The sequence below is a fragment of the Schistocerca americana genome, chromosome 2 (assembly GCF_021461395.2).
Source record: "Schistocerca americana isolate TAMUIC-IGC-003095 chromosome 2, iqSchAmer2.1, whole genome shotgun sequence".
NCBI lineage: Eukaryota > Metazoa > Arthropoda > Insecta > Orthoptera > Acrididae > Schistocerca > Schistocerca americana.
This window is the reverse complement of record NC_060120.1, coordinates 338639007-338651387: the sequence shown is the minus strand read 5'-3', so window position 1 is coordinate 338651387 and position 12381 is coordinate 338639007. Positions and strand designations below refer to the sequence as shown.

Sequence of the window (12381 nt, the reverse complement as noted above, 5' to 3'; positions counted from 1 at the left end):
GTTCAGTTGGACCAGAGGGCTCAATGCATTTCATATAAGCCCAGCCCACATAATTATGGAGGTACCACCAGCTTTCATAGTGCCTTGTTTCTTGGGTTCATGGCTTAGTGGTGTCTGCACCACACTCAAACCCTACCACCAGCTCTTACTGTTCAAATGTGTGTGAAATCTTATGGGACTTAACTGCTAAGGTCATCAGTCCCTTAGCTTACACACTACTTAACCTAAATTATCCTAAGGACAAACACACACACCCATGCCTGAGGGAGGACTCGAACCTCCGCCAGGACCAGCCGCACAGTCCATGACTGCAGTGCCTTAGACCGCTCGGCTACTCCCACGCGGCTCAGCTCTTACTGACTGAAATCAGTACTCATCTGACCAGATCACAGTTCTCCTGTCATCTGGGGTCCAACCGATATGGTCACAAGTCTAGGAGAGGCACTGCAGGTGATGATGTGCTGTTAGCATAGGCACTCGCATCGGTCGTACCATAGCTCATTAATGCCAGATTTCACTGCACTGTCCTAACAGATAAGTTTGTCCTACATCCCACACTGATTTCTGCAGTTATTTCATGTAGTGTTCTTGTCTGTTAGCACTGACAACTCTATGCAAACACTGCTGCTCTCGGTCACTAAGTGAAGGTCACTGGCCACTGTGTTGTCCACGGTAAGAGATAATGCCTGAAATGTGGTATTCTTAGCACACTCTTGATACTGTGGATCTTGGAATATTGAATTCCCTAACAAGTTTCAAAATGGAACATCCCATGCATCTACCTCCAACTACCATTCTGCATTCAAAGTCTATTAATTCTCCTTGTGCAGGCATAATCATGTCGGAAACCTGTTCCTTGACTCAGCTGAGTATAAATGACAGCTCTACCAATGCACTGCCCTTACATATCTTGTGTATGCAATACTGCCACCATCTCGATATGTACATATCACTATCCCATCATTTTTTTCACCATTTTAAGCTTTCCTACAGTAATATGGAATTTTGTTTACACTGAAATTGTGTAGGTGCAGATAATCTGTAACAAAGCTGGCAAAAAAGTAACGTCTTGGTATGAATTTTTTTAAATATTTTTCAAACAACAGAAAATCCAGGATGGAATGTTAAAATACTATGAGAAGGGAAGTTGCTACTCACAATATAGCAGAGATTCTGAGTCACAGTTAGGTGCAACAAAAAGACACTCACAATTAAATTGTGAGAGTCTTCTTGTTGTGTCTATCTGCGTATCAGCATCTCCGCTATATGGTGAGTAGCAGCTTTCCTTCTCATAATATCATTAAAATAATTTTCTGTTTTTTCTGGGCATCCTCCAAGCACTGCAACTGCTCTACATCAACAAATCTACTTATCAGAATACCTATTGTGTAGAAACACAGGCTTTATGTATACAAGAACCTGTGTTGAGCTTTTAGTGACAGTGCTGACATGTTGCCTTCATCCATAATGCTAAGGATACCCAATGGCTGGCCAGAGTGGCTGAGCGGTTCTAGGCGCTACCGTCTAGAAACGCGCGACCGCTGCGATTGCGGGTTCGAATCCTACCTCGGGCATGGATGTGTGTTATGTCCTTATGTTGCTTAGGTTTAAGTAGTTCTAAGTTCTAGGTGACTGATGACCACAGAAGTTAAGTCTCATAGTGCACAGAGCCATTTGAACCATTTGATACCCAATGCATTGATATGGTAGATGACAACTCATTTAGGTACAGGTGTGGGTCAGTGAGCATAGGTTTACAATGAATTGTGTGCTCCAAAGTTTCATAGTTGGTTTTGTACACCAATATATCATAAATTAGTTTCTGTCACTTTCAACTTCCATTGCAAATTTAATGCCAGAATGAGTAGAATTTAAATACCTCAAAGTCATTAAAATGAATGTAATCTGCATGCCCAAATCATGAAGGTGTGCTTAATATACATCCAAAAACAGGTTGGTTTCGATGTTTTTGTCCATCATGCTTAGTTCTTAAAAACCTCCGTGAAAAAGTTAGCAGTTGTGAATGGTTGATTCTTCATAGTCACTCCATGTATCTGAAAACCTTGTCATTAAATTTCAAGTAGGTTAAAGTCAGAACATTGGCCTTTTCAGTGATCAAGCTCAAAGACTTATCAAGAGGAACTGACATAAAAAGGGATGTAACTTCGAAGATTACAAGCAGGCATAATGATTTCAGATGTTACAGAAATATAATGTTCACTATATTCAATGGAATAATGAAGAATTGCTACTAAATATTTTGCCGAGGTATATGAAGGTCCATCTAAGTTACTAAAAATGTGATGCTTTGTAATGTTATATAAATATTATATATGTGATGCTTCTAAATATTTTGCCACGATATAGGTAGGTCCATCTAAGTTACTAAAAATGTGATGCCCCCTCTTTGTGGATTTTTAGCACACCACAGCATGTTGACAGAACATGAGCACTTCTGCAGGCAGTAAGCATTTTTTCAGAAATGAAAGATCATGTGATCTTTAATAAGTTGGGTAATTAAGGAGAAAATCCTTTTTACTAATATAACCATCATGTTCTAGTTGAGCTTGGCCTGTCTTCCACTGATAAAATATTGTATTTTGATTGCTGAAGGGGAGAGTTGCAATTTCATTGTTAAAAACAATGTGCATGCATTAACCAATTATTTAACAGCATTTTAAAACAGCATACAATTCTCTCTCTCTTTCCTAATGTTTATCCCATTGAATGGGGCCTGGTGTTTTCATAATTTGGCAGACTTATTTTTGTTTTAAATTTGTGGCCAGATGTGCTTCCTGTTGCTACTATTGTCAGTTAACTTAAGGGGGGCACTTGTACATGAATTGTGTAAACTCTGTTTTATGTCTGTTATCAAATTTTAACGGTCTGTGTGTCTTATTTCCTGAGGCAGAGATTGGGAAAAGGCCAGTATTTACATGAAACCACCTGAAACCACACTCAGGATAGCAGTTATACCAAACTAATAGCCGTTAATCTGCCGCACAGATTCGACCCACATATGGACCACCTCTCTTCTCTCAATTTTGATGCTGTGCATTATGTAGTAATGGCCTACTCGTCTAATATAGAGTGCCTAGGAAGCTGTGTTCTTGGATCACTAGGCAACAGTTCAAGCAAATCATATTAATGGAGTTTATTACAGTAAGTTAAACCGACAATATTTAACTTTGCGTATTGAAGGTGTGTTGCAAGAAAATGGCGACAGGCAAATAAAATAATCAATGTCCTTCAGTATATACAATTTCAATCCAAGCAAAACAATTCAGTTCACAAGTCACTGCTATAGCATTTGTATGATGGCTAGTCTTCCACTTCTGCTGGGGCTAGGTGGAGCGGTACTTATATTCTCTTCATATAGAGGCTGCTCCTGTCTTGGTGTCAGCATACTATTGGCCGACGTCATCTCACAGCCCTCTCTGCTCTTCCATTCTTTATCCTCGTGTTGGCGCTTGTCGTTACACCGTAACACGTTAAGCTGTATGAGCATGTCAAAGCAGTGCAGAATCCATTGCATGAAAATAATTTTAATTTATTTTCCATTGATATAGTGTATTACAGTGTGAAGGCTTAAAATATTTTTCCTCAGTCCACCAAACAACAACAGAAAAATATAGCAAAACTAAAAATAAATTTGAAAAGAAATAGGGAAAACATGTTTCACTTCTAGCATTTATAAAACATGCTTGGTGCATCTGAATGTTACTTAAACTTCAGTTATAACTCATTGTGGAAGTTCTTTATTCGTGGTCACAGTTTCCTTATTCCGTTTGTCACTTCTTCATTGATTTTTTGGTAATTCAAGTACAAGTAAAACTGATTTTAGTTACAACACTGTATTTGTGTAATTACAGATATCAGCAGATTCTGCAGTACCACATACGGCAGAGAGATTACAAAGCAGTTCTCACAACATGCAGAAGATTTGGTCAGCAAGATCCTAGTTTGTGGGTTCAAGCACTCTGGGCGTGTACCAAAGATTCTGAAACTCCAAGTGACCTATTAGGAGAAGTTCTCAGCGTCATAGGTACTATACTGTAACTGTATTTTTATACAAGTTAATAATTCTGAGTGTTAAAATAATTGTTCAAATCACAAAGCTTCCTCCAACAGGATTTATTTTGCAATGTAATGTGCTCTGCTTTCATCCTGCTGTAAAGTAATGTATTGTGCAAATAAAACCTGTAAAAAGGTGTAATATTTTATTATGCATCTTATATGTTTTGCAAATTTTTTATTGTAGTACAGTTAGAAATTAGTTTTATTTTTATAATGGGGAAAAATTGTATTTCTGATGGAGAATACATCTGTCGAATTGTTACTCGTTACCTTCTTTTAATCATTATTGTCACGGTGAGCAGTACAATCTTATTGTTTTCTGACTTGCAGAGAAACAACGTCTTCTGTCTCCACTTCTTGTTGTTGATGCTTTGGCCAGTTCAGGAACAGCCACTATTGGTGATGTTAGAAGTTACTTGCTCAGTGTTTTGCAAACAGAAAAGGAACTTACAGAGCAAGAACAGCAGCTCATCAACAAATATCGCCAAGAGACTGACAAAATCCGACAGCAGATACAATCCATGCAGACAAGGTTTGTTTTTTTCTGGTGTCAAGGAAAAAATGTTTTATAGGATGTAAAGACAAAAGTTTCAGGAAATTGATTTTGTGGAATATGAATAAGGAACTTTCAAGAAATTAATATTCCATTAAGTGTAATAAAACCTTCACCTTCCATTAAATTGTGTGCACTGATACAAGGCCCAGCCAATAAAAAAATAGGTATTTTAGATGACATCAGCTTTCATTTCTTTATAATTGCATTCATAGTAGTAGCATTTATTTTATCATGTACCTCAAAACCACTGTAAGCATATTTTCTTCGTGACTTACACCTAGTGTTCCTTGATGCCGAGAAGCCATATGACAGCATGAAAAGAGGAAAGATCTGAGAGCGGCTGAGAAAGAGAAGCATGCTCAAAGGTTTGGTGAGGAAGGCTCAAGTGCTGTATGGACACTGTACTAGCTTTCTGTGTTTGAAAAAAGGTCATTTAGCCTGGTTTCAGACCAAAATTGAATTTTAGGAAGTTAGTCCTCTATCATCACTGCCGCTCATCGCTAGCTTAACACCGTGGCTTTATTGGTGATGTGTTCTGAGAGATAAGTGGGGCTGGACAAATGGATAGATGAATTCCAGATATACAATCTCAGAACAGTAGTAGTATCAGTGAACTGTGAGGAGGAAACAGCAAACATCAAGATACCCCCTGCAAAATGTGGAAAACTTTTCATGCTTTAGAAATATGAATTCTCAAGGTAATCTAGCCATGAAAGAGGTTGCAAATAGAATTCAGAAGCACACGTGCTTGTGTCAACATGTCAGACCACTTCTATGGATTCTCAAGGTGCCAAAAAAAATCAACCTTACTTTGGCAAGCTAAAGTACACACACACACACACACACACACACACACACACACACACACACACACACATGCTGACACATGCACACATTGTGCCTGCTGAACACACAATGCTGCAGTTGCAGTTTAGCAGGTGGGCTGGGAACGGGGTTGTATTGGTTGTAGTGGGTAGAGGCAGAAAGAGCCAGGAAGCAGGAGGAGGAGTTGAGAATTGGTAGCAAGCAATGGAGAGAGGCAGCAGGTGTGTAGGATAGGAATGGGGGAGGGAGGGGTGGCAGGTGAATGGGAGAGACATGTGACCAATGTGACACATGGGCACTGGAGCCAATGAGATGTGGTGCTATATGAGAAAACGTGGAAGTGATGAAAGGACAGAGGAAGGGGAAACTGCTGGGTAGAGGTTGTGGAAACAGTGAGTCAGTAGAGGTTGAGGCCAGGAGGATTACGGGAGCGAATGATGTGCTGCAAGAATAACTTCGATCTATGTAGTTAAGAAAAGCTGGTGATCAAGGGAAGGCTCCAGAAGCAGTGGTGTGAGCCAACAATTGAACTTAAGTATGTTATGCTCTGGGTGGCCAACTTTGATAGTGGACATTCATTCTGGTGGACAGCTGGTTGGTTTTCACAGACATATAAAATATTGTGCAGAACTTTAACAGCCCCTGCTTCAGATGGAATAGGATTAGCCCATGATGGGACTGGAGTAAGTTGTGCTAAGTGGGTGTTTTGGACAGATCTTGCACCTGTCTTTCACAAGGATATAGATCAGGGCTTCACAACATACGTGCTCGCGGAGCAAGCTGTGAGCAGCAAGGCGCGAGCATGGAGCAGCACGAGCACGCTAACCCCACTACCGGACCAGAGCGGAGAGTGGGGAGAGTCATGTGGGGCACACAACAGCTGCCGCCAGTCAATGTAAATCCGCGGCCACCTGCAGGGATATCACTCACGAATTATTATTGCGACAAATGAAACAAATAAAGGAGAATGTACATGTGCCACATAATTTTATTAGCTTAGTGTGTGCCTCTACATTTGTATTAATTTGTGAACTGTTACACAATAAAAAGTGTCCCTGAAGTGTGGGATTCTCGGTTATCTTGTACTTTTTTCCCTTTAAAATTGCATCTATGTTCGGAGTAATTGTTCTTGTGCATTGTAGGAGCAGCGTGCAGTTTAAATTTTGATCAGACAATGCGTTTCTCAGGCGCGTCTTGTTACATTTCATTGTAGAGAACAGTTGTTCACAAACATACATGGAACCGAACATTGATATTATTGTAGCCGCCAGTTTGTGTAAACGAGGAAATCTATCCTGAGGGAAGTATCCGTAGAATTCCAAAATGATTTCTTGCTCTGAAATTTGTCTTCGTATTCTCTGTCACACTGCAGGTCAATAATTTCTAGTTGCAGCTCAGGACGAATCTCTTCAATATTCGCTGAATATGGAGAGGAGAACAAATCAAAATCACTGTCTAGTGCTGTCAGATCTTGAAAGCATTGATCAAATTCTTCCTTAAGGACAACTAAACTATGTGAATAACGTTCACAGTCTTTGTGAACATCTTGCATGGATGATAATTTAGGAAAATGAGCTAGATTTCCTGTTTCCAGCTGACTCACCCAAAGTGTTAATTTCATTTTAAAAGCTCGTATTCAATCTATGAAATGAGTAATTAGCATATCTTTACCTTGTAGTGAAATGTTCAAAGCATTCAGATGGCTAGTTAAATCTGCTAAGAACGCTAGATCACATTTCCATGAAGGCCCTTTCAATTCAGGAACACACATGTTATTTATTTCCATGAACATATTTATCTCATCTAATAGGCAAAAAAATCGATTTAATAATTCGCCACGACTAAGCCAGCGGACCTTGCTGTAATAAGGCAGGCTACCATACTGGCTTTCTACATCCTCAAGAAAGCTTTTAAATTGTCTGTGTTGTAGCCCATGCTTCCTTACATAATTGGTTGTATAAACAACAACACTCATCACATTTTTTAGAGTGATACTCTTTGCACATAAGTTTTCCTGGTGGATCACACAGTGAACGCCCCTTATTTCATTTGGCACAGTCAGTTTTTGCATTTTCTCCTTCAACAGTGCAACGAAACCTGATTTTTTTCCCCTGTCATCGCTGGTGCACCGTCTGTAGACGCTGAAACTAAAGAATTCCACGACAATCCTATATTTTCAACACTTTCTTCAACACTACTTAAAATATCACCTCCGATTGTAGTGTTCTTCATGGCTACTACATCGAGGAGCTCCTCCCTCACCTGAAGATCTCTATTAACACCTCTAATAAATATAGCAAGCTGCGCTGTTCCAGTGGTATCAACACTTTCGTCCTGAGCTATGGAATACGCCATAAAATCTTTACAGATATTTGCAAGCTGCCTCTGCACGTCGTCTGCCATGTCCTGTATGCGACGCATAATGGTCATGTTAGATAATGGCACAATCCGAAACTGCTCAACTTGAGATGGACACAAATGTTCTGTTGCAACTACCAAACATTCTTTTATTAAATCGCCATCAGTGAAGGGGCGCAGGGATTTTGCTAAAAGCAAAGCAATTTTGTAACTCACTCTGAGAGCTGCCTCAGTTGATTTTTCTTCATCGTCCAGATCTTCTTTGGATAGCTTCCTTTTAAGTTTAATAACTTCCTGTGCACGATCTGGTCCATCACATTTTCCACTTCCGTAGTCCTTCGCATGGTACGACATATATTGTCGCTGCAAATTAAATTTCCTAAAAGAATTCAGCGTTTTGTGACATACTAAACATTTTGCAAGACCATCTTTTTCTGTAAACAGATACAATTCCTCCCATTGGGGGTTGAACTGCGAAAGCATGGTTGGGGTTACAACAACGGCGACTTGACATGATTCTTAACCAGCGAAGTGACTGTTGGAGCTGATCGTAGTACTTTACCGTTACACAGTCGGCGCCAATTCAATAGGCACGCTGCAGCCCTATTCAAACGTGCGCACGCATTTCCCCTCCCTCCCTACTCCGCGACCTTGCACCTGCTCGCGAGCACGTGCCTGAGCAGACGCGAGTACTCGTGCTCAAAACCGGCCAGTTGTTAAGCCCTTAGGAGGGGTGAGAAGAATTGTTGGTAGGTTGTCTTTCAACTGTGGGCACGATGATAAATAACCAAAGCCTGGTGAAGAACATGGTTCAGTTGCTACAGTCAAGGATGACATTGGGTGATGAAGGGATCACTCTTTTGCAGCTGATTGTGGAGGGTGATGGAAGGATTAGAGATGTATGAGGATAAGGCATATGCAATCTACTTGCGGACTTGATTTATGGTATAGTGCCTGTCTGTGAAGGCCTTTGAGAGACCTCCAGCATACTGAGCAATGGAATTTTCGTCAGTGCAGATATGCTTTCCGTGGGTGGCTAAGCTATATCAGAGCAATTTTTTGTGTGAAACAGGTGATAGCTGTAAAGATGCTTATATTGTTGGTGTTTAGTGGGCTTAATGTAGACACTGGTGTGGATGGAGCCAACAAAGAGGTGGCGGTAAGTGTCCAGGAAGGTGACATGTTGGGTTGAGGAGGATCAAGTGAATCAGACTGATCACACTGGAGAGAGATTCTGCACATCTGCTGCCTCACTTCCTCTCCTCCTGCTTCCCACGTCTTTCTCCCTGTACCCTCACCACCTGATAGATCCCCTACCCCAGTTCACCTACTCGCATTCGGGAGGACGACGGTTCAATCCCGTCTCCGGCCATTCGGATTTAGGTTTTCCGTGATTTCCCTAAATCGCTTCAGGCAAATGCCGGGATGGTTCCTTTGAAAGGGCACGGCCGATTTCCTTCCCCATCCTTCCCTCACCTGAGCTTGCGCTACGTCTCTAATGACCTCGTTGTCGACGGGACGTTAAACACTAATCTCCTCCTCCTCCAGTTCACCTGCTGAACTGCACTCCTGGCATTGTGTGTCCCTTCCAGCACACTGTATGTGCACAGGTGTGTGTGTGTGTGTGTGTGTGTGTGTGTGTGTGTGTGTCGACAACTCAACCCTTTGTTTTGGCAAGTGATCTCCATTACTCCTGCAGTAAAGGGTGAGGTGAAAGTCTGGATACACCCCTACGCAAGACGAATGGTGTAAGGAATCATAATGGCATCTTGTATGGGGTGTCAGCAGGTGAGGCCAGAAGTTACAGGAGCTATGGCGACAGCTGAGGCCGTCTTGATATCCTCCATTTTGGATTTGGGTTACATGTTTCAAATGGGAAGGGGTTATGTGGCACATCATGTGCATATGAAACTTGTTTTAAGCTATCTTTATTTGTGTAGGAGTTATGACCTGTTAAAATCTAGGACACTTGTCAGAATCGGGATTATAGCATATGCTCAATATGACCTCCATTGCACTGGACACACGATTAAAGTCTTTTTTGCCAGTCCTGCTGCATACATTACAGGATCTGTGAGTCAACAGAGACACATGCCTCCTTAATACACTGGCAAAGATGGGCTATATTGTTGATTTATACCTCATACACAATTGATTTCAGATGTCCACACAGATAAAAGTCAAGAGTTACAAGATCAAGGGACCCTGGTGGCCATCCAGGTGGACCCCTCCTACCTATCCTGTGACCTCCAAATTGTTCATCCAGAAACTGTCTGACTTCAGTAGCATAGTGGGGAGGTGCATTGTCTTGTTGGAAGAGGATTTGGAAATCATCCTGTGGATTCATCAGCATTGGTAGCACATACCCATAGAGCATGTTAAGGTGCCTCTCACCATTGAAGATTCCGACATTAAATGCTGGGTCCATGATTCTTGTGTCCCAGATCCCACACCAAACCATTGCTTTTCCTCCACCTGCATCTTTACAGGGCTCCACCCACGAGGAGTTTGCATCTGACCAATAACGATGATTCTGTTTGTTTATTTCTTTTTGCACATGGAGATTAGCTTTGTCACTGAACAATACTTACGTGAAGTTTGAATTCCTGTTACACTGCTCTTGAGCCCATTCTGCAAACTGCATCTGCGGATCAGGATCATCTGCTGAGAGATGGTATTGCAACCTTAACTTGTAGGAGTGCCATTGGTGTGTATACAGCACATGAAGGAGTGAACGGGAACTGACACTGGATATTGCTCATAACCAGTGCATATTGTGATGTGGATGTTTTACAAACAATGCAACTATTACTGTTGCAGTCTCCAAATCAGTGGCGGCTGTTCTTGGACGTCCACTGTGTGGCTTGTCCACCACAGAACCTGATGCACAAAATTTGTCCAATAACTTAGACACTGTCATATATGAAATGTCATTTCTCATAAGATGCCAGGCATTGAAGTTAGCAGCAATCCCTCTGGTACTTGATCCACCACTTATTAACACAGTTTCAATGTGTTCCTGCGGTGCAAGTGTGATTGTGGATCACCTGCGACAATAAACGGAACTGATCACCTCCTTGTAATTTCAAACTTTAACAGGCCAAAACTCCTACACAAATAAAGATATTTTAAAACAAATTTCACATGTGTGTTCCTGAGAAAGAGGGAGTTCAAAATGATGTGCCACATGACCCCCTTCCCATTTGAAGCATGTAATCCAAATCTAAGATGAAGGATATCAAGATAGTCACCGCTGTTGCCATAGCACCTATAAATTGTGCCCCCATGTACAGCCACCCCATTCCAGACACCATTATGATTCCTCTCACCATTCAACTTCTATAGGGGAGTATCCAGACTTTCGCCTCATCCTGTATATGTTATAGAAACATGCAACCTCACACAAAGAGTGGTACACTTGTCATACACGAAGTTCCTGAGGCCCAAGATCCAGGATATAAACTTGGGTAGTTTAAGAAATGAAGAGGTGAGAGAGATTGGTGATATCAAAGGATCACTGCTAGAGTGAGTCGAAATATCTGGACTCTTAATGATTTGGTCATGGTTTGGAACAAGTGAGAATGGCTCAAGTTAATTTGGAGAGATAACTGGAAGGGACTTCTTAGGAAGACCAGAAACATGCTGGATAGACAGTATAAAGATGGCCACTGCAGATAAAAGAGGAAGACTGGATGACGTTATTAACAATAGGCTATACTGTATGTTGACTGGAAGATGTGGAGGCTTGTGCGCAGCAGTGATATGAAAGAAATATTTTTAAAACTACTTGTTGGGCCAAACTATTTCTAAATTAAGTGCACTTACAATAAGCAAATGCTAGCAATGTTAGCTAGTTATGTTTCTTGTGCGAGTATAGTGAGCAACTGCACATTCAAGTTTCTATATTTTAACCAAAATGGCTTGAGAACTGCGCAGCTGTTAACATATACATCAGAAAACTGCAACCAGCCACACTATTTGTTCAATGAACTATTTATTTTTCTGCAACTAATTTCAGACTTCATATGGCAATGTACATTTTTGTGCAATTTCTCTCTCTCTCTCTCTCTTTTGAAGGTATTGCTTTATATGTAAAATAGCACACAATACTCACTCAGTGGAAAGTGTTTGCAGGTTGCAGGATTTTTCTCTCATAGACTTTGTTCCAGTTATTTCCCTCCTATTCTGAAGATGCTTAGATTAGAGAATGTATTAACTGCAAGTTTTATTTTGTGTTACTATTGAAGCATAATGTTCCTAAAGTATTCAATGAAATTAACTCCTTTGTGCAATTTATTTCATGGATGAAAAATAATTAAACAATATCCCATTAATTCTGTAATCAGAATGAAACTACATGAAAACAAGCTGTGCATGGAGGGAAAATCAGAAAAGAGATTTTGGCCTTTATCATACAATATGACTTTAAATTAAAGGTGTGTGTTATCTTAGTTCTGAAATACAATCAATCAAACTGTTGACCCTCCTTTGCAAGGAACCTTGACTGTTGGGGAAGACTAAATTATCTCAAGTAGTACTTCAAGTTATTTAAATTATTTTTGTCA

General features: G+C 40.7%; 1 protein-coding gene across 1 annotated transcript in view; it reads left to right on the top strand.

The window, feature by feature from the left end:
- The window catches only part of LOC124595002 (vacuolar protein sorting-associated protein 11 homolog), a 178968-nt gene that overhangs the window by 147858 nt on the left and 18729 nt on the right, over positions 1-12381 (top strand). The window contains exons 15-16 of the mRNA XM_047133548.1: positions 3873-4045; positions 4408-4609. Of these exons, the coding sequence (XP_046989504.1) occupies positions 3873-4045; positions 4408-4609 (375 nt within the window). The remainder of the gene's footprint in view (positions 1-3872; positions 4046-4407; positions 4610-12381) is intronic.